The sequence below is a fragment of the Lagopus muta genome, chromosome 20 (assembly GCF_023343835.1).
Source record: "Lagopus muta isolate bLagMut1 chromosome 20, bLagMut1 primary, whole genome shotgun sequence".
Classification (NCBI taxonomy): Eukaryota; Metazoa; Chordata; class Aves; order Galliformes; family Phasianidae; genus Lagopus; species Lagopus muta.
In genome coordinates this window covers 3,504,005-3,530,360 of record NC_064452.1, presented here as the reverse complement: position 1 = coordinate 3,530,360, position 26,356 = coordinate 3,504,005, and the positions used below count along the sequence as shown (strand labels likewise).

General features: G+C 40.6%; 1 protein-coding gene across 5 annotated transcripts in view; it reads left to right on the top strand.

The window, feature by feature from the left end:
- Positions 1-26,356, top strand: part of SPECC1 (sperm antigen with calponin homology and coiled-coil domains 1) — an 82,370-nt gene that overhangs the window by 45,060 nt on the left and 10,954 nt on the right. For 4 of the 5 annotated variants that reach the window (XM_048967211.1, XM_048967212.1, XM_048967214.1 and 1 more), the window contains 9 exons: positions 263-1,830; positions 3,693-3,900; positions 4,524-4,597; positions 5,119-5,297; positions 13,512-13,657; positions 13,877-13,977; positions 14,335-14,416; positions 17,623-17,773; positions 18,905-19,007. In XM_048967211.1, the coding sequence (XP_048823168.1) occupies positions 263-1,830; positions 3,693-3,900; positions 4,524-4,597; positions 5,119-5,297; positions 13,512-13,657; positions 13,877-13,977; positions 14,335-14,416; positions 17,623-17,773; positions 18,905-19,007 (2,612 nt within the window). Of the gene's footprint in view, positions 1-262; positions 1,831-3,692; positions 3,901-4,523; positions 4,598-5,118; positions 5,298-9,602; positions 13,479-13,511; positions 13,658-13,876; positions 13,978-14,334; positions 14,417-17,622; positions 17,774-18,904; positions 19,008-26,356 lie in introns of those variants that run through there. The other variant, XM_048967215.1, reaches the window with a different exon arrangement.

The following is a 26,356-nucleotide window of genomic DNA, read 5'->3' as shown; positions in this document are numbered from 1 at the left end:
TTGCAGTTTGTGTATCACAGCATCTGCATGTTATATTATTACACTGGGAAGAACTTCAGCAGATTGTGTTCCCTTTGCAGGAGGTAGCAGGGGAGGAAATGCAAAATAGTACAAGCCTTTGTGAAACATGAATCCACACTCATCATGACTAAACCTATTCAAACATTCAGGTGTTTTTTTCCAAGACTGCTCTAGTACTGTTGTCGTGTGATTTGTTTACTTTATGAACTCGCTCATTTTGCCTCATCTTTTTCTTTTCAAGGAACAGTTTCAACTGCAAAGCGCACAGGGATTCCAGCACCCCGAGAAATATCATCCTCTGTCTCAAGGGAGAGAGCTGTACTGCGTGGCCAAGCCAGTGCGAGGAAAACTCAGCCCAGCCCCACCTCTTCTGCCACGCCGACTCCTACCAAACATGTGCGCCCCGCTAGCAAGTCCAAGCAAGAGAGTGAAACTGGTGACAAGGCTGTTTTGGAATCTCAGGTTAAAGAACTCCTGGCAGAAGCAAAGACAAAAGATTCTGAAATAACCAAACTCCGTTGTGAACTGAAGAAATGCAAAGAGAAAGGGTCACTTAACCCCGAAGGGATGGGTGCTTCAGACCAAAATGTAGAAACCTTGTCACCTGTTGACATAGATCCGCTAATACGGACCCTGCAGGAAAAAAACAGGACTTTTCAAAAAGAGCTTGCTAGCCTGGGAGAAGAAAATCGTGTTTTGAAAGAGAAATTGCTTTATCTAGAGAACTCTCCTCTGTCAGACACAACAACAAGCAGTGGTGGTGACAGCAGCCTCCCTACCCCAACTACCCAAGAATCCAGCTTTGGAAGCCCATCAAAAAATGCACTGAGAGGTGAAACAGTTGAGCACAGGCAGCGAGTGAATGGGGGCACGCTGCGCAATTCCGCCTCTTCCAGCAGCGATGTAACTAAAGCTTCCTTGTCACCCGATGCGTCTGATTTTGAACATATAGCAGATATACCTTCCAGGCCAGCATCCTCCAACAGCAACCACTTCAAAGGTTCCAAATGCTCCACTACAGGAAGTTCTCCAAACAATATTAGCGACCTTTCTGTTGCATCTCTTACGGAGAAAATACAAAAAATGGAGGAGAATCACCATAGCACAGCAGAGGAATTACAAGCTACTCTACAGGAGCTGTCTGATCAGCAGCAAATGGTGCAGGAACTGACGGCGGAAAATGAGAAGCTGGTGGAAGAGAAAGCTCTCCTGGAGACTTCTTTTCGCCAGCACAGAGACAGAGCAGAACAGCTGGGTCAAGAAAATGAAAAGCTAATGACTCTCCTCCAAGAGCGATCCAAGAGTGAAGAAAGCAGAGCTCAGGAGGGAAAAGTCCTCGAACTGGAACAGAAGTGTGCAGAAGTTCTTGAAAAAGCACAATTTGAAAGAGAGAAATTGCTCAACATTCAGCAACAATTAACCAGCAGCCTACGAAGCTTGGAAAGGGAGCATCAAGATGCCCAGCAGGTGATCAAAGGCCTGAGAGATGAAAATGAAAAGCTGCTTAAACTTCTAGAAGTGGAACAGCAGAGCAACAGCACAGTGACAAAAACTCTGGAGGACTGCAAAATTGCATTGGAAGGTCTGAAAATTGAGAATGGATCTCTAAAAACCCAGCTGGAGAATGAGAAACAAAAGGCTGCAGAAATCAATGCCATGGGATGCACTACTGACAACTCTGAGGTGCAAGAGCTGCTGAAAGTAGCCCATGCAGAAAAGGATCAGCTGGAAGCATCTTGCACTGAGCTTAAGCAAGATCTGCTGAAGGCAAACAGTGAACTGAAGCATGTTCAGGGTCTGCTATCTAAGGTAAAGCATAGCAGCTGTACAATGTGACAGTTGTTTATCTGTCTTTCCACAAATAAGTAATTGTTGGTCTGTGAATTGCTATTGATCAGCTGATTTCAGTACTAATTATTTCAATTGCATTCATTACTGGTGAATGGAAGCTGGGACGATTACAGTATTTTCTATTTCTTTTGCTATGTGTGTGTTTTCCCAGGAATAACTGTTAGGAAAACTGTGCTTGTAAGTTCAAAATTGATTTCATCTATTATCTTCTGCAGAATATGCTAGTTTGGGTGAGCATAAATATACTTACCAAAATCTATGCAAAAGTACAGGTTAATAAAAATGTACTTTGACATTATGTCAACAAATATTAGTGAAAGTTACTCTTTAGTCTGGGTAGGGAGGAGGACCTAAGTAGTTATCAGCAAATATAAAAGCTTTGATAAATGATGAAGGACAAGCTACAAAGTAGTGAATTATAGATGGTACTGAGTACAAAAACACAGGAGCATGAGTTAATACTCAGGGAAGTTGATATGTACAGTGACGATGTACAGTCAAGCTCCAGATGAGATTATTTTGGTAAAACTTAAGGTATTTTTACAAAACTGAAAAGTACTCTGTTTGGAGATAGGCGAAGTAATGGCAAAAGATAGATATATTTTGGAACAGATTTCTCTTTGTCATTTGGTGGCTTGTAGCTTTGCTCCAAGCAAGCTTAAGTCAATCGTTGGTTCTATTTTCTGTCTGATCCTGGGTGTTCCAAAGAGAGTTGCAATGCAGGGTGTCACAGAACAAGCATTAATATGGTGCCAGCCAGTGATTAATGTCCCATCACTGCAGAAGGAGTGATAAGCAATGTGTGCAGCCTTTCCTGTATGGGGAAGGGGTCATGGGAAGAACTGTAGAGCTGGCTAGCTGCAGAGGAAGAGAGCATTGCCAAAAAGCACCTCAATGGTTTGTGTGTTTTAGAAAATCCAGGTGTCCTTTCAGCTTAAATAGGTGACCACAGCAAACAGAGTTGCAGAGGAAGTTCCCTGGTGTTTTTGAGTGCTTGCTAGTGCTGGAGTGTGTGAAGAATAAATGAAAAACTGCTGAGTTCTCAGACTCTGCTCTGAACTTTTATTGCTTGGTTTTGAAACCACAGATTTCCTCCTTTTTACTCCTCCCTTGAATTAAGCTGTTTTGAATCAATGGCTATTTGTCACACCCAAACAAGACCACAGGCTTCTGTAAGGCTGCCCTTCAGTCAGCCTGTGCCAGTGCTGCTTGCTGAGTTGGCAGCCTACATCTTGCTTTTGCATAGGTTGTTCATGCTCAGGGGTCTCCCCCAACCCTGGAAGCATTGATCTGTGGGCCTGAGCCAACAAACTGAAGTACAGCGTATTCCTCCTTCAGTAATTCCAGCTGTCCTATATCCAGAAAATATACTTATCTGTAGTAGCTAGCTCTCCCACATGTGCTTCACAATCCATCAGAAAGGCGTGTGGTAAAAGCAGCAGAATTGTTAATATGGACAAACTGATTACTCTCATCCCTAAGGCAGCTCTATCATTCTCATAATATATTACATGATTAGATTTGGAGCTTTCCAGAAATACCTTTCTTCTGTTCATTACCTGCAGAGAGTGGTTTGGAATAACAGTCACCCAATACAAAACTTCATTTCCTTCCTAGTATCTTCTTTTGTTATCTTTATGTCTGGGGAAGAGCACTGACATTCATAGCTCGTGTGTTTCTTGGAACTGTCTTGTTGGTGTTGAAACTCAGTTTTCACAACACAGGTTCAATTCTTAAGTTCATGACGTAGTGAAATATCTAACAAGTTATATCCCTTAAGAAGTAAGGACAGTCAAGCAGTTTTCTTTCCTTATTTCTAGGCTGAGAATGAGTGTGGTCAGCTGAAGGAGGTGTGTGAGCGGCAGGCTGAGCAACTGAGCAGAACCAGCCAGAAGCTGCAGGAAAAAACATCAGAGAATGAAGCAGATATAAAGAACCTAAAGGAGACAATTTTCGAGTTGGAGGACCAGGTGGAACAACATCGTGCTATCAAACTCCACAACAACCAGATCATCAGTGACTTAGAAAGTAGGTGGAGATGAAAAAAGGGTTTAAGTGAACTTATTCTGGAGGCTCAGATGTGGCCAGAACCAGTAGGAGGAGGAGGCAGTGTGACCCGATGTATGACAAGAGCCTCACTTCAGAATTATTTGTATTTCGACCAATCCTTTCTGTTCGTGTGCGAGCCACTGTTTTAACAGTTAGTGCTATGGAAATAATGTTACAGACATTTTCCAAACTTGCTGTTTAGCGACAGATGTATCACCCATTCCAGAACCTGCAGTTACTGGCCTTTTGAGGAGCCTCCGGGTTAAACTGCCAGTAGGAACTGGGAAGTCGAGTTTGCTGCTGTTGTGTGGAAGAGGAGCTGCCACCTGGTGGAATGAGTTGCTCATTTCACTTACCAGTATTAAACTGCTTCCTGACCGTGCGCTCTGACAAGTGATCCTGCACTTGCAGCTCTGTTAATTTAAAAGCCTGCTTTAGTATCACAGAATAATGAACTGCTTTGGAGATATTTGAATAACAGATCTGTTGTTGATCCTATTCCTGATCTGCTGACAGAGTATCACAATTTCTGTTTAATCTCTGTTAGTGACGTTACCTGAGGCAAAATCAAATAGGCTTTTCTTTTTTTAAACTGTTTCTAGGTAAAACTATGAAGCTGGAAGAGCAAAAACAAGATATAGAGAGGCAGCTGAAGGCTCTGACTAAGCAGATGAAGGTAAGGCTCAGATGCCATGAAAAGCTAGGCTGAGCTTTTATTGTAACACTGGATTTCATTTAGGCATTGCAATTTTTACAGCAATTATAGAAAGTTATACCTCCTTTAATTCTCTGTTCCTTGTCTATAGCTGATTCTTTGGCAGTGAAGTAAGCTATAATCTATTTTTTCTACCAGTGAACTTCTGCTACTTTGTAGCATGTTCCTGCTTCCTGAACCATCAGTAGCAGTGAGCTCTTTTCAGCAACAATCCTTGTAGTATCACAATTCTGAATGATCAATAGCTATAGTAAGGACCTTGATTCTACTTTCTGAATAGGAATTGGGAGCTTAGGGTCAGTTGTCAACTTCTTCTTTGGCAATCTAGTCAAAACTGTAAAGACACTGGTATTTAGTTTGACCTCAACATCTTGAAATTGTGCTGAAATCCTGTTCTCTTTTGATCACTGAAAGAGAGGCCAATAATTAAGTGCTCAAGTGGCATTTTTACAGCAGTTTGTGGTTGTAATTATTCTTTCTAGGAGGATACAGAAGAATGGAAGCGTTTTCAAGCTGATCTACAGACTGCAGTGGTTGTGGCCAATGACATTAAATGTGAAGCCCAGCAGGAGCTCCGTGTGGTAAAGAGAAAGCTTCAGGAGGAAGAGGAGAAGAGTGCCAGGCTGCAGAAGGAGCTTGATGAAGTGAAGGGCAACAACAGGTCGGTGACTTACAAAGGCCAAGATCTGATCTCCATGACTGCTAACATGCATGCAGACAGTGCTTTGTCAATAACTATTCATTGGCTTGGATGTGTATGTTGTCTGTTTTTAACTCTTCTGATAGATTTTGTGGTCTTTTATTCTAAGATGTTCTGTTCTTTTCTCTTTTTGATAATCTAGTTCTGTCACCTAGGCCATGAAGGTTGTAATAAGCTAATATGAAGTAATAACAATTGCCAATATCCTTTCGTAACTTTATTCTCACTACTGTATTCCACTGTTTTATTGCCTTCATAACTCTGCACATCTGCATTAAGCCATCTGTGAAAAGCTTGGCTGGATACATATGGGACATCCAGAAGAGAACTTCTTTCAAACTGAAGTGAGGATTAGCTGAACTCTTTGTTCTGCAAGTCCAATACATGCTGATTAAATGAATAATACAAGTACTGGGATTCCTCACCTCACGTCTCCTGACCTTAAGTCAAAACCTGTTGTGTGATTAAATGATCTGGCCTGGCTTAACATTCTAGAAGTGATTTTTGTTGTGCAGCAGACCCTCTTAAAAATCAATGTCTGTAGTCTGTGGTTGGGCAGGGAGCAGTAAATATGAGCTGTTTAGAGATGTACCCCAGCATGGTGAGGTTCCATGAAAGCATGGTAAGATCAAGTGACTTTACAATTGAAATTGGAATCAGCACAGCTGCCTTACAATGTGGCTTTTGTTCCATGCAGGATGTTTTATGTATGACATTTTATTCCAAAGTCATACTACAATTGAAGTACTAAATAATAAAGGATGGAAAACAAAATGTATATTAAGAAGGGCAACTAAAATTTATGAAGGAGGCAATGCTGTACTTCTTTTTTTATTGCATTGGCACAAGCAGAACTAGAGCTACAGGAATGAAAATTTGTACAGGGAGAATGGTGAAAAACAACACACACAGTGATACTGCTTACCATAAACATGCCAAATGAGCTCTGCTCCTCTAGATTTTTCCAGTTAATCTCTCTGCTGCCAGGTTCAAGACCATTGTTAGAATAGCCACAGAAACAAGAAAACACTCTCCTTTTTTTCAGGTAAAATAACAGTCCAGATTAACATTGCTTGCATTCTTCTCTGTTTTCCATTCAGGAGCTTCCACAGCAGCTGTACAGTAGATAGGTGTACAGAGATGGGATGACTTTTGTGTGGTATATGGTTCAGAATTGATGGGTAGAACAGAAATCCACTTTTTTTCAGGAGAAGAAAATGTGTTTAACTTCCAATTCTATTATTGGTGTGTCCAGTAAAGAAAGGCTATTATGTGCACTGCATTGAGACAAAGTGATTACCAGACAGTATTAAATTCTAAGCTCTGTTTTTATTCTTAATTTGTTCTTAATCAGATTTCTCATGTGGAATAGAACAATGTTCATCTGTACATAAAATATCAATATTCAGACATTAATCCATATGAAGATGTATTTAGTATTTGAACTGGATAGAAGATGACCTGCTAATTTGCAAACTGGGCTGTTTCTCTAACATGTACAGAGAACTTGCCTCTACTGTTGGTTCTTTGGCATAAGAAGCCTGAGCTGGAAATACTGATTTTGAAATTAGACCATGGAAATCTATACATTTGTAGCTTTAGAAGAAGCATTCAGACTTGTATTTGAGTCAGTTTGGGCATTTGTCTTGCTTTTTCTCATACGTACAGAAAGATATGTCTGTCTTCTGCATCGCCTTGGTTGTCTGTATAGCTTGCTTTGAGTATTACTTTGGTCTTGAAGCCAGACGTGCTGTCTGCAGTGGATAATGTATTTTCTCTTTCACAGACAGGCATTGAGATTTTGCATCTGTTAATTTAGGTTTAACAAACTTGACTGTGGATGTCAGTGTCCATGCAGAGAGTACTCAGGCAAGTTTCAGTACTGAGTGTATGGAGAAATTAATGAAGTCTATATAAATCATTACTCAACCTGCTGATCAGCAGAAAAGCAGTGAAACTGACCTATAAAACAAAGCCTTGACATTGCCAAACCTACTGCCAAGAGCAAGTTCTACACTTCCCTACACAGTTGTTTTTGGATTCCTGAGGTGGCTGTGTTACCGAGCACCTCAACTTCTTTTATGTGGGATTCTGATCTGGGACATTCTCCTCGTTTCAGTTAGTGAGCATTCACAAATGCTGCTGCTCAGGATCAGCAGTGGATTCTGGTGCCTGTGGTGATTTTAAATGCGTGCTCAGCACTGGTGAAAGCAGTTTGTAGCACAACACCTTAACACCTCACGTGAAGTGTCCCTCCTGTTTGTTACTTCTGAGCAGCTGTGCACTCAGCTGAATGTCTGAGTCCCCAGTGAAAGTTTCCTGTCTGATTTTTGAGCTCCGATTGGAAAATGTACCTTCCAAATAGTTGTTGCTGCTCAAAGGTTTTTTGGCAAAACCTCATCCATCTCTTGAGGGTCAGTAGACTCCACTCATAAATTGATCTTGAAGCCAGTTTTCTCCTACAACATCCTGCCATTTTAATGTTTGCCTGTGGCTGCCTGAATTCCTGCCTCCAACACTGATTTCACCATTACATTCTTCTAATCAGACAAAAAGTCACTTTTGGTTCAGGAACAGCCAAAGAACTTGCAGAAAAAATCCTGATGAGGTCATCAGAGTTCATCTGAACGAAGGTAAGAGCCTCCCAAAGGCGACTTTAACATAGATTAAATGTCTAATTCTATGACTAAGAATGTTGGGGGGAGGTTGGTCCACCATCAAACAAGTGGAACAAAGGAGAGAGAAGTTCACTTGTCCCAAATTAGTACTGATTAAAACCTGCAAATTGATTATCACATTTCAAACAGACCTACGGTACTTTGCATTGTAATTAATGCTATTTCTCTGCAGTTACATGCAGAAGTTTGCCGTCCACCAAAAGTCGTGTAACTTTTCTCAGATATGGTGGAAATTGAGATAACATAGTCTCCATCCTTGGAGGTTTTCAAGACCAGACTGGATAAGGCCCTGGGTAACCTGGTCTGACCTCATAGCAGATACTGCTTTGAACAGGCAGTTGGAAAAGGTGTCTTCCTGAGGTCCCTTCCAGCCTAAATTATCCTGTCATCCTGTAGCAAGTCTCACCTTTTCAAAGAACTCACCTTAGAAATAAACTCACGTTTTGTAGCTATTTTAGGATCAGATATTTAACTGGAGATGAAGTACTATATTGGGTTTGTAGCACAACAAACACATTGGCTGCTGAGTGCATCCAAATTTTGAGTGGCCCCTTATGGCTTCATACACATGCGTTTTGGAGCCTTTCTAGCAATACAGAGTTTAACAACAAAGAGAGTTTATAGGTGTGCCTTTGACTCTTTCCCTCCCTTTTTTTTCACAAAATTATGTTGGCACTATAATATTAGGTACCTTAAATCAAGAGCATGGTGGGAAAATAGTTGAGCTGGGAGCAGCGTTCAGAAGACAGAGAAATTATAGCTGGAATTAAATGAGCCACTTCCTATAATAATAATAAAATCTAACCAAGTCCTCAAAAGAAAGCCTGAAGTGAAGCTTGCAATGTATCCCACTAATTTGCTTCTGTTCTTCTTCCTAAAGTCTCAAATGCTGCAGCATGGCAGTGTTACATGCTTTTTCTCCTGGAAATAAGCTTGTACTCTATGTGTATTAAAACCTTATGTCAGTCTTTATGTGCTGATGTGCTGCTCATTTGTGCCTGTGTTTTGCAGCTGTTCTGTCTTTTAGAGGTTTGATAGATCATTCTGCTCTCTTTTTAAGAAAGCATAGTAGGATTTTAGAGCTTCAAGGGTTCTTGAAGTACTGTTTGCTCTAATCAACTGGTTTGTTGATTAGCTCTGTAGAGTTTTTGGTACCCAACAGAGATTGCTTTGGGCCCTTCAGTGGAAGGACCCTGACTAAACCTGGGCTAAGGGTAATGCATTTCTAATTATGTGACCAGGCTCACATACCCATTTTGGATGAATAGCCCTAACTGAATATAGGCAAAGAAAGCCAAATATGCAACCACCCTTATCCTTTGAAACTTGTTTCTGGGCTCTAAGTACTTTTTTCTTTCCTATCTGAGCAATACAGATTTACGTTATTGATGGTTGCTCATTGTGTCCCAAAGCAGAGTTAGTGGAGTGTTAAGGCACTCCTGTAAGACCGGTCTTGCACCTGTATATCATTCTTTCCTCTTTAGTTGGTGATGATGGGATGATTAACTGTATAATAGAGAGCTGTACCTCGGAATGGGCATTGTGCTGCTTCTTTTAACTTCTCCCATTGTTGTCTGTATCTCCTTAGGTGCCTGATCTCTACCAGCTAACACAGCCCTGGATGGATGCATAGCCAGGCCTGTGAGACACTTCAGGACATGCCTTCAACTTGCAGCTGAAAAAGGGAAGTTTCAATTGGAGAAAAGCACCCCCAGTTTTTTATTGCCTGCAAAAGTCGAGTGTATCACCAAGTGTGAATCTGCTCAGGTCCACCTTCTCCCCTTGGACAAGAGCCTGATTTCTTTGTTTCAAAATGCTTCTCTCTTCACAAGACTCCATGAGGCAGGAAAAAGTTCTGAATTAATTTAAAACCAACTAGAAATAATCACAGAGATTTGGGACACTGAAATAACTGATAGCCCCTTTGGAGTGATGGGGCTATAGGCATTTGAACAGAAGTTCACATGCTCTATTTGAAGCTTAAACAACAAAAAAAATACTACGTGTATGTCTAATACGTAAAATTTAATGTGCATACACATTTGTTCTCCATATAATATTCATAAATCTGTGTGTCTAAATACACATGCATACGGATCTGTGTGTAAAAATGCACACGAACTCTCTAGTGATTCCCACCTTTGCATCTCGTGAGTTGCTCGTGGAAATTATTTACTGAAATCCAACAGGAAAATGAAATAGAAATATTATGCTATTTGATTGGTATCAGCTGTTTTGTTGGTTTCAGCCTTTTAATATTGTGTTGACAATGCACTCACCACTTGGTGGCATGTCTGACTCAGTGTGTGCTAGGAAGCAGGGTGATGCTCAAGGAGCACAATGTCCTGACCCGACTTTCACAGGCTGTGTCCCACAGAGGAGAGATTTGTCCTTGCTGTGAGAATTGCAGGTGAAGAGATCCAGAAGGAATAGCAATGAATACGTCAAGCTCTAATCATTATCCTCTCAGAAGGAGTTTTTCTCATGCCCTTAACTCAGGTGAAGTGTATAATCAGGGAGAACTTGTTTTGCTACTGGAGACACCTGAAGAGAGCTTTACTTGGATGCTGATGAGAAACTGAAAAGTCACAGTCTCTACCAGGATATCATCAGGATTTGTTACAGGACTGGAATTACATATTTTGGCTATGGGATTCCATCCTTTTCTCCTGGATGTGAAGACCTAGCAGGGGCCTGATCTCAGAGGAGGCTGAGCTAGAGAATTCTGCAGGATTCTGGCACAGCCTTCACCTATGTGCCATTCTACTGGAGTGTATGCGTATATGCACACTTGTGTTGCCTTTCTCTACTGTGCTGGCAGCTGTTAAATGTTGGTTTTTATGTTTAAGAAATTATATATATTGAAGTGCCAAATAAATGTTTGTGTTTGGAATTGTCTGCTGCCTACTCTTGGCTTCTCTTCTGTTCTGTGCATCAGCAGCTGTGTGTCGTCTTTGTGTCACTTGGAGTTCAGGAGGATTGACAACAATGTAACATAATGAAGACTAGATTACAGAGTAATTATTTCTGACAAAATGGTTCTGCTGTCCTGGGCCACTTGTAATGAGCAGATCATCAGAGCAGTTCAGAAACCTTCAAAAGTATGATGGCTGCTCTTGCAAAAAATCCATACATAAAACACAGAAAGACTTGTACCTTGCTGGCTACTGTCCACACATTCCAAACCCAGAAAACAAGCAGAGTAACTCATCTTTAGAGAAAAGCTCGTGATGTCTATTTCTCTCATCAGTGAATGAAACTAAGCAGTGGTTTTGTGAAAAGGACTCTGCACGTTTCGATTTCTTTGTGGCCAAAGTGCTCTGCTTCATGCTGTAGCTTGAAGCCACTTCACTTAAGCCAGCTGCACTTGCAGCTTTTATCTGTGCAAACCATTTATTCTTGTTTCAAGGTAAGCATATAGCAGATGCTGACATTTTGCTTAACTCCATCCTCTTAGTAGCAGGACTTAGTCTTCTTGGCTAGACTAGTCTGTGAAGTGTGAGTTAAATCCTGCTCAGTGATTCTAGTCTGGCTGAGACTTGTCGTTCATACTGGCAGCCATCACTCCTTTCCAGTGTTTTGTGCTACCATTCAGTATGGTTCCTCTCTGGCTAAATGAAATCTGGGTCCAGCTTCCACTTTTCTGCTGAAATGATGGCTCTCCGCAAGCCTTGTACTTTATCGTTCTCACCTGGTAAACCAGACAGAACTCTTACATAGTGGCCTTTTTAATTCTTGGAAACAAAATGGATTGCACTGGTTGGCTTAGTTTCCTGAAGCTGGAATCTATTCTCTTTGTGTTTTCTTACAATGAAGTGCAGATGCTATCACCTGATGATTTGTTATTTATATCTTAAATAGCCATGAAGGAAAAAGTGAAAGATTGAGGTTAAAATTAGCCAGTAAAACAGTGGCTCCCTCAGAGCTCTGTGGATCTTATCCAGTTTGCCTTTCCTCCTTATTGGATTAAATGGAGAATGGAACTGAAATGGCTTTTTCTCTAGCCATCTGCCTCTGCGGTCCCTTCTGGCACACAAGGAGCTTGAATGAATTAGCAAAGAAATGCCTACTTAAAGACAGCACCTCCTTAAGCTCTGCCAAAAATAGAAGCATTAGTCACTCTTATTCTCTTATTCATTGACACCCTTTAGCCCTTTGCATTTTGTAGGCTGTGATGCCAAAAGGGAAATAGGAAGACTCCAAGTTCTATTTTTACCTAACAGAAGTTGTTCAGTCTCATGGGTACTTGCCTGTTGGAGTCTTCCAGGCGCCCTGTGAAATCTCTTCTGGTTTTCTGTTCGTGTAGCCCTTGGTGCCTACCTTACTGCAGAGTAGGGGAATGGTGATGCCTCAGCTTCTGTAGATCAATGTGCATTTCTTAAGCTGCTAGCAGATAGGGAAAACCATGTAATAAAGACTCTCTTTTTTATGTCACTAGGCTTTGTTGTCTAATTACAGCTTTCCTAAACTAAAGCTAGGTAATTACACTTGAAGTCTGCCTGGGCACTACTAGGTAAGTACAATGTCAGTGCTAAGCCATTTCATCCAGACCCATAAAATGCATGACTAGAATCATCAGTTATCCTTACAATTATGCTTGCAGTTTTTATGTAATGTGGACTTTTCTGTATTAATTTCTTTCATGCTCACCACTTTATCCTGACTTTAAAATTTCCTGTCAATGGAGCAACTGAATGATCCTTACTGTTAAAATAGGGGCCTTCTATTTTGAGTACATCTACCTTCACTACAACCACTGAACTTTGGTATTCCTGTGTCTGTTAGGATGAAGCACTTCTGAGTTTTATTCCCTATATGTTTGCTTAGAGGTGGCGATTGAGGGTTTACTGGTTTAACAGATGTTTTTGTTGATAAGTTGTAAGAGTTGAATTTCAGTGTTTTTCATTATGAAGCATGTTTTCTGGTTTAACTTTTGTGGTTCTAATCTGAACCCTGCCCAGCTAATTATTTTTTTCCAGTTATGAGATTTTAACTGATAATAATGACGCCAGCAGAAGTTGCATCAATTAAAAACATAGAACATAACGTAACATCTTTCTGTTTAGATATTTTCCTTGTTATATTCCAAGTACCACATTAGCCCATTGCCCCCAGTGCTGTATTGAATGCCAGTCTTCAGGTGATGATCTGTGGTGACCTGAACTTCATAAAACTCTTTGTTCCCATGATAGCCCTCTGTCCTGTAGAAGATGAGAAATGGGGATGATACAGCTAACGACAGAAAGCATTGTTAATACACAATGCTTTCATGTTTGTTAGGCTCCAAACAATGACAGATGCTGTTCAACACTCCAAAACTCTCCACTCCACTCTCCAAACACTCTAAAAAATGAGCGTGAGCATTATAACAGTGGGTTTATATTCGGGTATTACAATGTAAGATTTGCATCGTTAGATTTGCCTTACACGTGAAGACCTGCAGTTTCTGCCTGTGTTTCCTGTTGCTGCTGACTTTGCTCTGGTTTCTGCTTTGCAGGCTGACAGCTGAAGAGGTAGAATCTATAGAGGCAGATACAGCCAACCGTTGGCAAGGAGTCTGCATTAGCAGGGCATCTCCCACACCGTCAGAATCTGCAGCCACTGTGAAGTCGCTGATAAAATCATTTGATTTAGGATGTTCAGGTATGCTGTATACCGTAGTTGGGTTTTTTCCTTCTTTTTGAGTGATAAATATGTATTTCTTGTCATTTTTTTTGTGTTGCTGCTTAGTGGAAATGTTCTGTCAGTGCTTGGTTCAGACGTTCTATCTGTGAAATGTCACTGTGTCATTGGTTCCCTGTTCTGCTGAGAGGAAGGTGGCTGGTTTTGAAACACAATCGTTTCTATGCTTTTTCTTTAAAGGTAGCACTGGACAAAACATCACAGTTCAAAAGGTCCCTAGGAGCCCTCTAAGTGGAATTCCAGTGAGGACAGCCCCTGCAGCTGCTGTTTCCCCCATGCAGGTACAAGGAACTCTTTCAATCACTGGAGAGCTTGAGTGGATAGATGCCATGTTTGAATGACACAGCTTCAGTGTGCCAACATACGTATGTTGACAAGGGGAAAGGGAAACTCATCTGTTTATTTGCTGTGGAACATCAAATGCTTTAGTACTAACAAAAAGGATCAAAGTTTGCCTTTGACTTCAGTTTAGAGGTCTCAGTGGACGGATGTGAACTCCTTGGAATACAGTTCTGAACTTTAATCACAGTTATCTAGAAATTAAGTTTTAGTTATTGGTAGTAAGAATGAAAAACATCAGCATGAGTATGATGGCTAGTATTTTTTAATTCTCTTTTATACATTTTTTTGTTTCACAGAGACATTCTGTTTATAATAACACAAAGCCAGCCAGCAAAGGTGTTGTCAAGCACACAGATCTTTCAGACCTTCCACTTGCAGGTAAATTGCAGTAAATGTACAAATATTGCTTTTTTTTGCCAGCATTGTCATTAACTGTTAGTCCTTCTGGGCCACTTTTCCTCTTCACATATGGTCAAAGAAAACATGAAAATATGTCTTTAGAGTCTGTCTTAAGGAGCTTATTGATTTTGTCATGTTTCCATTCCCATCTTGATTGTAGCCTTAGAAAAAGAAAAAAAAAACAACTGATGCACTAGGGTTTGCCAACACAAACTTGCCCTCTTTATTCCAAAGTATCCATGGCACCTCTCTAATCCATGCTGTGGAACTGGAGAGGGTTGAATTTTGTTCAGTATATGTGTGTTTGGAACAAGTCCAAAACGCTGTCTTTTGGGGACCTGAATATTTTTGAATTGAGCTTCATTTGAAATACATCAAACATTTCAGATACAGATGGGACCATTTTAGGAGCAGTCGTGTTTGGGGTTGAAAGAGTTTGTTTTGAGAGTTCTCAAGAGATGCATTTGTTTTCATTTCACACTTTTGTTCTCTTGTCACTTAACATTCTTTTCTACTAGTTTTTGTTTCCCCTTTTCTCTGGGGCCCTTTATTTTGCTTATCTAGTCTTGAATTTAGTTACTGCACTGGAATTGAAGTTGGTACCAATAGATGACTAAATCTGCGAGGACAGATGAAAAATTATATTCATGTAGTCAAACTGAAGCTATAGAGAGAGAAAAAAGTATCAGTCAACTTCTTCAGTGGTAGATTGAATTTTCTGCAGTAAGTTTGCTAATACAGGGAGAAATTGGAACCCACTTTCATTTTTAAACTCTTCAGATACTTAGGTAGAATGCCCCTTCCTCCATTCAAAAATGAAAAGATACCGGATCTGAACAGCAAAACAGCTTACAGGGATGGCAACATAAACAACATCTTGTCTGTGCTACCAGCTTCTGCATGAGTAAATGATAGTCGAGCAGAGGTTATTAGTGGAGCAGATAGTTCACTTAGATTTATCAATTGATTTCCAGAAAACCTCTTGCATGAAAATATGCTCTGATCCTACACAGAACACAAGACTCTCAAAATCTCTATCGATTTATTCCATGGTGAAGCAATCTGTCAACTGTGATGTATTTCGAGTCCTTAATAATACATATCCCAGGTCAGGATGTGGATAATTGCTGTTATTACCAATAAACAATTGTTCTATGGAAATCCATTGAAATCAACAGATATTTGATTAACTATTGTGTGTTAAAATTTATGGTCACTTACCTAATGACTTCCTATGTCTATCATTTCTCTTTGTACCTGGATTTGATTTAGCCCCAGTAATTCATTGCAAATGCTTTCTCACTATGAAGTTGTAATAGCTCTGGTTCCAATCTAAATAACCCTAGAAGGCAGTTGATCCAAGTCCTGTGCAAACAAGACTGAATTAAAAAATATCCCCAAGGAAATTCAGAGTTGAAGTAGTCTCCATGATAATAATCTTCTGGCTGATTCTATCTGACTAATATTACAGCAGCGTCCTGTGATGTCCTTAATCTGACCCAAATGTTATGTGGTTGAAGAGGAGAGCAGATTACTTTGCAGAGAGAGATGATCTGAGTGTGATCTTTTCAGTTAGAATCAGAATTTGACTGATTCCATCCTGGACTTTCTAGCAACACGAAGCAAGTCAGAGAAAGTGTATTATTCATGCAAGTGAGACACAAAGTACAGAGCTGGATAGCATTGTCTGCACCACTTCAGGCACTACTGTATAATTTAAGCCAGTAACCACAAAGTTTGTTTTAATTCATGCAAACTGATCATGCTAACAGGATGTGATTTTTTTTTCCATAATCATGTTGCATATTTTTCATGTGATTATTATCCCATTTCTTTTTCCAAATTGCTCCTTATATGCCCTCATCTTTCCCTTCTTTTCTTTGTAGCTATGAGCTTCCAATAGTTTTTATTCTGGTCTGGGAGCCATCCCTTTCTTTCTTGCACCATGCTTGAATGCATCATGAATGGTTGGCTCAGCATTTCCTATTTGATTCATGCCATTAGCCAAGCTCAATTATGCTAATGACAGTTTAACAGTGCATTTCCTTACAGGATAGTGAGAAACCTTCATTCCTCCTCATAATATTTGGTTTTATTTATTGGTATGCCCTTTGTTGTAGATCTGTTTCTCTAAACAGAATATTCTAAAGTATAAAAAGGTTCCAGAGCCATCTGGAACAACGTGCTTGTCTGGCAAATGCTGTAACACTTCTGCTGAAAATAAATGTAGGACTGATGCAGTGATGGTACACGTTGCTGAAACAAAGATAAGAAGAGGAATTCATACACTTAGGCATTAATTATTTAATAATTAATATGGGGAAGTAACTGAAAAGGAAGAGAGAATATTAAGTGATCTGCATTCACTTAATTTTTGATACCAACTCATAGTGTGCTGCTCATAGATTCTGGCTTGTTGACAGCTTGTCTGCAGAAAAGAAAACGCCAGTTTTCCCAATATTATCCAACACTCTACTTGATAATTGAGAGGCATGAAGATAATTTGATTTCTATGATCTCCTTGGCTTCTGTTCAAAAACTTACCAACTTTGGATTCCATGTCTACTAATTTTGTTGATTTTATATATATAACCATATAATAAAAACAATATATAATATATGTAAATGCGTAATATATGTAAATAATAATAATACAGCTGCATTTCCTATGAACATATCGAGAGCTCCCAAAGTCATATTACATAGGATGGCAGGCATCATGTGCTAAAAAATGCCTTTTACTGCTGCCTTGAACTGGTTGCATTCAGGAGCGAAGAGGCTTTCATGTTACATGTCTTCTGGTGGCAGAGAAAAGCAAGTGTTATACTAGGGCTGGTCAGACCTCTGGTGAAGATATCTGGTAATCAGCTTTTGAACATTTCAGTTTGTAGATTTTGGTATTTCCCCTCATTCACCTGAGGCCCCTACCCCCCAGCAGGAGTATCAATCACAGGAAACCAGGCAGTCCGTATTGTTGAGGTCATCAAAGCCATTCCTTGTTATGATCACCTCTAATCTGCTCAAGGTTTCCTAGCCCCATGTGTGTTTAATGAACAAATGAGTACATTTGTTTAGAATCAAAACAACAGACTGCATATTGTGTGCTGGGTGGCAGGACAGTAATTAATCAAATTCCTCAGACTGCAAGCTGGCAGCATTTTTTTTTTCTTTTTCAATTCCCACAGACCTTCTGAAGGGGAGAAACGAAGAGCTGAAGCCGGACCATTACCTCCGAAAAAGCCCCTCCCTGGAATCCCTGAGCAAACCCCCTATGGCCTTCAGCAGCAGAATGCTTAACTCTACCCCCAGCAGCTTGAAACCCCAAAGCAAACTCAGGTACCAGCTAAGTCTCCTGGGAAAAACAGCACACTGGACGGATTTGATGTATTATCTGGAACCAAGACTGATGTTTTAATTAACAGACTCTTGTCTCCAGTAGAAAGCCTGCTGGCTAGTCTGTCTAGCTCTGAATTACCAGACTGTATAAACTATACTAGATTCAAATTTCAAAATTCAGACTATAGTAAAAACAATTATCTGTAAGATGAGCAATCATGACAAAATGAGGATAACAAATTTTCAGGAGCCATTAGTTGTATGCCAGAATACCATCATTATCTTACTGTAGCTTTGCACATTATAGTGAGTTAAAAGCTAAAAGCTTTGAGGCCTACAGGAGAGCCAGATACATAATTTTCCTCTGATCTCCACCATTATTCTCAAAAGTAAAAGCTGTAGGGTAGAGACTATGCAATTTTGATTGCTGGCCTTTAACAGTCCTCTAGGCCTTGACAGCAATACAGGCTGCAGTTATTACAGTTAAATCAAGTATTTGTTCTGCAGCACCTCAATTGGATGCTAATTGGTCTTACAGATTCTTTAAGTAGGATGTTTGCTCTGAAGGCTATAACAATTTGGTTTCCATTTGGGTTCTGTGCTGCCATCCTATTTTGTCATATGGATATTATTTCAGTAGCACTGAATCACACAAGTCACTGATTAGTCCTCAGGTACAGGGGTACAGGTTTTGCATGGGGAAGAGCAAACAATCCTCCTTTCAAATGTTTGAGGCCAAGTTTGGTGGAGCCATGCACAACCTGATTGAGCTTTTGAACTGGATAATCCTCAAGGTCCCTTCTGACCCCAACCATTCTGTGATGAAGCCTCCCTCATTTTTACCTCAAACCCAAGTTGCTGGATTGACTTTACGTACAGGAAGACCCTGAGCTGAGATCTGGCTAGAGAATCATCAGACCCCCTGTATATTGTGGAGATCTTCAAGACCCATTTGGGTGCTATTCTGCTCAACCTCCTGTAGGGAACCTGCTTTTAGCAGGGAAGTTGGACTCAATTATCTCCAAAGGGCCCTTCTAATCCCTATGATTCTATGATTCTATTTATAAACTTGGGGGGGGAGGAGGAAAAAGAGACTTAAAATGTATTTTGTCTTCTTCTCCCTTGGATTAGTGTGGAGAGAAAGGACCCGCTGGCAGCCCTAGCCCGGGAGTACGGCGGTTCGAAGAGGAATGCTCTGTTGAAATGGTGCCAAAAGAAGACCGAGGGCTACCAGGTACATTTTCACTTTTCTCTAGAAAATAATTCATGATTATTTTTTTTTTTGTCTGTGTGAAGTAAGCAACATCATTTCAAAGGAATACGTGCATTTCAGTCTGCTGATTTTTACCTTTATTTCTGCTGGATGTTTCTGTCCTTTTCCTTCAGATTTCTTTAGCACTGCAGTCCCTAGTATCACGTTGTTGTAAGTTGTGCAAGGTGAAATGTTTCCTGCATCAAAGATAACTGATGTTCAGAGTTAGTGTGTATGAGCAGCAGCTTCAGTTTGATACCAGTTTTTGAAATGACTTTTAATACATTTTTGTGTGTCACAAAATTTACGTATTTACTGGTGTGGCCTTGACAAAATTGCACTTCAGGATGCCACTCTTTCTCATCTGCTGCAGTTTAACAGAATTCTGCAAAGCAGTTTGTACACAGATAAGTTAGATCTTTGATTCTGCTTGTAACTGAGCTGGAGAAGGCAGTTTTAGACAACAGTTCATCCTGTGCTATATGCTGGCTGTGCAGGACAGTCTTGGTTTGATATAATGTTGAGATTTTTTTTTCCTTAAGAAAAATATTGTTTGTTACTTAGAACAGAGGACAAAAGCAGTTATCACCACATGATATGCACCCTGGAGCATGTCTTTAATAAAAGCAGAGTCCAACTTTTAAAGTAAATAATATTTTTTTCTTCACAACATCTCTTTATGAAGCATTAGCTACAGGGGGCAGAAGATTGGAAGAAAAGACAGTAGCTTTTCCTTTAATGAACCGATCTATAGAAGTTCAAGTTGTTTCTTAGCACTGGCATATTTATCTGATTTGCACAAACTGCAGAGAAGGACAATCAGCAGAGAAAGCTCTTGGCTTCAGACACACCTTACAAGCACTAAAGCCAAGGTTAGATTACCTCCAATCATTTGATGTTGCCTTAGCGCTGTTCTGTGATGTTGCATCCTCTGCTCTGTTAATTTATACTCGTTTGTATCTCACCTTCTGAAATTCTCCTGGTCTTTGATTAGAACGTACTGGGGGAGTATTTCCATCCAGCATTCAGAAAATGATTGGCAAAATGCAACTTTTCCAAGCCTAAATTGTATTAAGCCAGAAAAACCATCTCTCGGGTTAGACTTTCCCCTGATGGTGTTGTCTTTTTTTTTTGTTTTAAATGTCAGATATAGTGAGTTTCCTCCACTTCTCCTAAAACAAACCAACTCATCAGAGTTCACTGTAAGGGAGGCAGTCTGTAGTTTCCTTTGTATAGTTACACCCAGGTGGGACTAATGGTAATACTTTCAGAAATTGTGTGGCTTTGTGAACACACAGGCCTGGTGCTGTAGGTACCAGTCTGGTAACTAGAGTGACAAGTATTCCCTCTGTGACAAAGTAGAAAAGGAGTTTTGTTTTTCTGTGCTGAAGCCAAGTGGTGGAGCTAACTGTGTATCAGATAGCAGGCCACACAGGAGGTATGCAAGGCAGTCTATTTGTTTTTCCTTTTGGTATCAGCCTCTGGAGGAAAGTATGTCCGTGGGTCAGAGGACAATGCGTGTCTTTGCTTTATACGTGGCTGCTGGATGTTTAGATGATGTTTCAGGAAAAAAAAACTTTGCCATTTTGATTCCTGCTCTGATGAGACTCTTGTTGTGTCGGTGGCTGTCCTCCATCATTACCATTTCTAATGCAGCAGAATGAGTCTTCAGCAGCTTTCAGAAAGAGCAGGGATGGTGCTGACAAACACTGCAAGCCAGGAGAGCCTGAGAAGTTCAGCTCGTGATGCGGGGGAACCTCATTGCTCAGAGCATAAGATTTCAGAGTAGAAATTGAAATCAAATGAACCAAAGGGTAAACAATTCACTGATTTATGTGAGAGTCTTGCCTCTCTATCCTTATTGCTTCATCTTGAAGCATTATCTCTTGGACATTCTTCTTCAGACTTTTGTTTCCATCGTGCCCTCTGTGGTGTATTCACTGACTTTTCTTGAACTGGCTTTTCCCTGACCCTTGCACTCATATGATAAGTCTGATATTAAGCTCCACAGGGAGTTTTTTTTCATTCTTGAGTACAAAGCCCTGGAGTGGAGTAAAGAACGTCATCCTCCTTCCTGCCTTACTCGCAGCTTTGGTGGGAATGAAGTAATGAACTCTAGCAAGCAGAGCCCTGATGACATGCATGACTCTTTTCTGTGCGTAATATCCTTGTCTGTGAGGTATCATCTGTGCAAGTTCCTGTATATTCTGTCATGGTCTTTCTAACATGAAGCCCAGAACCACAAGTCGCTTTGGATGCAAGCTATTTTCATCCTGGTGACGCAGTGGAAGGAGACAAAATGAGACTTGATGCTTAGCTGCCTAACTTCTTTTTTCCATTGACACCATGTACTGCCTTCCAACATCTAATATCGACAATTATAATGTGAGCTGGCGAGGAGGAGGGGAATTCCTTTCTGTTTATATTGTGGAGATACCAGATTTCATTAAATGATACAAGTAAAATGAATTAGAATAACTAATATGCTCATGAGCTTCTACTACCCGTGTCCCAGATTCCTGGGAGAAAGCTGGATTAGTGACCTAGGGGAGTATTTGGGGATAAGACCTAGGGACCAATGCACGAGGCTCCACTTTTAAATGCTTTAATCCATACAGGGCTTATACTATAGATAGAAATTTACATTCTGCTGCTGGCATATATCCTTACACTGACTACAGTGGAACATTCCTTGGCTTTTAGCTCCAGTGTGCTGTTCCCCTGGAGGCAATCTCATAAAACAAGAGAGGAACACTGGAGGGAGTTGAGAGAAATGCGACATAAATGAATGTTGGCCTGGAGAGTTTGATTTGTTTTTAAAAAAAAAAGATAAAAAAAAATATTGCACGAGTTTCCAGTAACTGAGAAAAAACATGAAAGCATCTGTGACTCTGATCTGCTACCATTTCTAAGATCCCTATTCAAACAGTGATTTGATATAAAAAAGATACAAATATTAAGGAGAGAGTAAGAAAGCGAAGAAGCTCTAGAATGAAAATAAAGTTGAAGTTCAGCTGAATGGCTGAAAAAAAAAAAAAAAAAAAAAAAAGAGATGTCAAACACTATGGTATGTTCTACCATATGATTTCAGTTGTTATATTTCAATGCTGGGTGAATACCTTCTGGCATCGTAGGCATCGATTTTTGAATAACCGTGCAGGAGAAGTGCTAAAAAAAATGGCAGCAGCAAGAAGAATAAAAAATGTGAAATAAGGCTTTGGCTTTGGGTTCAGCAGCTTTTTGCAAAACCTCCCTGGGGAAAAACTCCAGCTTGGAAAAAAAAACCAAACACCCTTAATCTAAAGTATGGTTCCCTGTAAGGATTTTGCACTGGCACATCTCTTTGGCTAGACAGATACAGACTGCTCCTCCTTACTCTGTGAATTTGCTGATATCGTGGTTTATAATGTGATGAGGGTGATGAGATGACCAGACTTGAGTACTGCTTTTGTGGTTCCGAAGCTCAATTACTACAAGTCCTTTCAACCACAGAGCCTGCTGAGAGTAAGTCATTTGTGTTAAAATAGCTCTTGTTCTGTTGTCTAGTGTTTTTGTTGTTGTTTTTTTCATTTATTTTAAAGTTACAATCATAGCAACAATGTGAAGCAGAAGGTGGGTGCCTCTGTTCTAACAGGCTCTGTTCCCATGAGCTGTAACTCCTGGAAGCTGCTGAAAGTCATTCTTGTTGCATTATCACCTCCCATAATCATATCATTAGTGACTGTGGTGTTATTTGAGTGCTCAGGTTCTATTTGCTCTCTGTGGAGACCATTTGTCAAGAGTCCAAACCTCTCTAGATTAAGTCTATTCCTATCCACAGATGTACTGTGAACACATGGAGCATCAAGAGGCACTTAACCCACCATCGTTAGAGTTCAGGATTATTGCTTCTGCCACATACTCTCCTTAGAGAGGGGAGGGAACTTCTGCCATGTTAATAAATATTGTTTGCTTAGAAGAACTGTTCACATATTTTCCAGCAGCTATGCCTCCGTCCTATGGCACAGAGCAAAAGAGAACCTGAGACTTTTCTCTAAAAGTACCGTTGTGGTAATTGGTTTAAGCAATATTAGAGTGAGTTTAATGGGACCCATTCAGGATCTGCTCCTTGAAGAACTACCATCCTTTATAATGAAGCCATCTGTGTGGTTGTCTTAAGTAGGGGAATGTGAAATAGGAGGTGGTAAAGAACGCTCTAGAACAGACAGGGGAAAATAGCAGCTATACCTCTGAAGATGTTTTTATTTCATAGTTTCCCTGCCTGTGCATGCAAGCCATTGCCTTGTAACATGACAACTTATGTAACTCATGCACTTCTGCTCACATATAGGGCAGTGCCACCCAATTTCATGCCTCTGGAAGAATCACACCGGCGTGCAGAAAGTCTTTAGTAGCATGATATTTACCTAACTTTCATAGCTGCTTCTGGAAAAAGTAATTCCTTTTCATTATTCTGCACAAAGTGTGCTAGCAACTATGAGCAAAGCTAGAAGAAAATGATTTATTTGTTTCCCTGCCTTATTTGGAGTCACTTAACATTGCAGTAAGTTCCAAGAACACTGTGCTGTTTCAAAAAGTATTCTTAGGAGCATGTAGAAACTATTTTTAGGGCAATACTCTCTGACATTGTATTGTTTGGTCTGAATTAGCAAAATACAAAAATCTGTACCCCCAGCATCCTGAATATTTGTCTGGAAAGTTGTGAATTGTTTTCTGAAGCTTCAATTTCTTAAGACACAGGGAGTTTCAGGGCTCTGGTGAGATATCCTGGGGGTATCTGTGTTCTTCGTATCTTCTAGAAATATAGAATGGCATGGAGAAGAGTCTGAGTACTTCAGCCTTCATCTTGTATGTATGTATTAATAGCAGTGCCTTTCAGATGTGCTTCAGCTGGCTATTCAAAAAGAAGAAAAAGGCCTATCCTGAAGTATTCCTGCTATTACAGCTATCTTAGCCTTGAGAGACAGAAATTGGAAACAAATTTCTTCCAAGCATAACCTGAAAGTCGTTAAGTACAATTCTGAGTGCCTGTACTGCAGGAAGCTGGTATATCAGACCATGTAGAAGTTGCAGTGTCTGCACTGCATTGCGTTCTTCATGCAGCAAGGATGCAAAAGCGTGGGGAGAAAAACAAGGGCTGTGCCAGTGTGTGCTGTTTGTCAAGTAATTGTAGCAAGAGACTGGTTGACCAGTGGCTTGGAAACAGTTACAAAGCTTTTATATTTGTTTTAACTATCACCCAAAGATGTACAAATGCACATAGGCTGATGAGGGTATAAAGTTCACTTTGGTCTGGTGGTCAGAGGCCAATGCATTTGCAGTAGGGAGGTGGATGCTGCTGCTGGACGAAGCAGACAAGATGCTTATTTCTCAGCTGCTACAGCATGCAAATATATTAAAGGGCTGTGTGTTTTGGGAAGAGAGCCAAGAAACTCCTTCATGACCATGCCTGAAGAAGAACACTGAAAAAAGCACCTCCAGACTTCAGTGACAGCCATCTATTAATTCCAAACAGTATTCCTGGAGGAACTCCTCTATGAATTCCTATTTCTTCTGCCACACCAAGCTGCACGCTTTGGATTAGATTTCTGTTTACTCAGAGCCTGCTGAGTAAACAGCAAAAGCTATCTGTCTTAGTATTTACCAATGCCATTAATGCATCAGAGTTCTTCTCTGGTGTACATTGCGTGCGTTCTAAAGTACCACGCACTAGCAGATCTGGTATGAGAGGGTGCACGTGTTTGTAACAGCACTGTGCCCACAGTGCTCAACACATTCTGACATTTAGAAGTGGAACGTATGTGCAGTGAGGTTTGGTAGGAAGTGGGGTATGTGGTGTATTTCTGAGAACTGGTTAAAATTTCTGCCTGAGTTTTTTTCAATTGTTGCAGAAAGTATTTTAGTTTTGTGAAGAGGATGTTGACTTCAGAGAGACTTTTACTATCTATGCGAAAATTGAAGGGAATCTTAGGAAAAGCCATCGAGATGGGAGGGTCAACCCCGTGTTTAAATGAAAATTGATAATGGGGGATAGGAGTTTTGCTCCTGAGTCTGTTTTGGGCCACCTCTGTGATTGTGGCAGTCTTGCATAATATTGCCTTGGTTTTCCAGGCTGTTAAAATACAGATCATCTTATCATCTCAGTGGATAATGATGAGTTTCAGTCATGTCTGGAAAGGTGCTCTGATAACAGGGCAATACTGAGGGTTTTTAATAACGGAAATTGAGTATGAATTTTCAAGATATTCCTGATTCTTTTCCAGAATAATTCTTTTCTTCTTCTACATAAAAGCACTCAGATAGCTGACTGGGTATATGCAGTTTCTCTTTATGTCCCAGCTGAAGCCAGGGCTGGGTCTGGAAAACATGTGTAGCACCCAAATCTTCACATGTTGGGAGAAATCCATTTCATTACTCATCTGCAAGCCCCCTTTGCAGTGGTGCCAATTCCTAAATGTGCTTCTCCAATGCAGACAACTAATTTGAGGTGAGTTCTACCTTTTTCCTCCCTGCTCCCCCACAAGGGGCTTTATCTTTTAAGCAAATAAAAGTCTTTAGATTGGAAGGATAAAATAAATGCCCGTGCAGTGCTCTCACACGTAATTTTCTGTCCTGCTGGGTAATTTTAAAAATAGCATTTACATTCTATCCATCCCAAAGTCCAAGACATTTTCCTTGTGTTGCCTGGCTGCAGTGACAATCAGTGAAAACACTGATTGGTCACCAGCTGGAACAACTCCAAGCTGTGGATTTAAGTGGGAGAGCTGAGCCCTGTTGCTTCTTCCATCAATATTCTGTGCTGCTGGGACCTCCTCCTAACTTGTTTCCATCCTTTTTCATGAGCCTACCACAGTTTGCAGCCTACCCCTCTGCCCAGGAATTGCAGGATGTGTCTGATGGCACAACTGCCCATCAGATAATTAGCAATAACTGTGGGAGCTGTCACTGTGCTCGTTAGCAATTCTGTGCCAGGCTGCTGGCAGGAAGTAGCTAAGCTGCTGCCTTGGACTCAGAGGGCAGTGCGTACCTCCCCAGCTCCCTCCTTTCCTCCCCAGAATGTCTGTGTGGCCATCGGAGCTGTGCTGCTGCATCTTCACTCTTGCAGCCTTGGCAATGAAAGAACACAGCCCGGCCTGTTTCGTCTCTGCAGCTTGCAGCTGTGTGGTGTCCTTTATGTGAGATGTGAGAAAAATGATGCAAGTGTTAGCTTTGTTAGCAGGAAAGAATTGGCTTTCAGCAGGTGAGCATAAAAAATATAATTTATACTGAAGAGCAGAGAAGAGGTGAATGAGAAAAACTAATTGCTTCCTGGCCTTGCTGTGTAATCCACC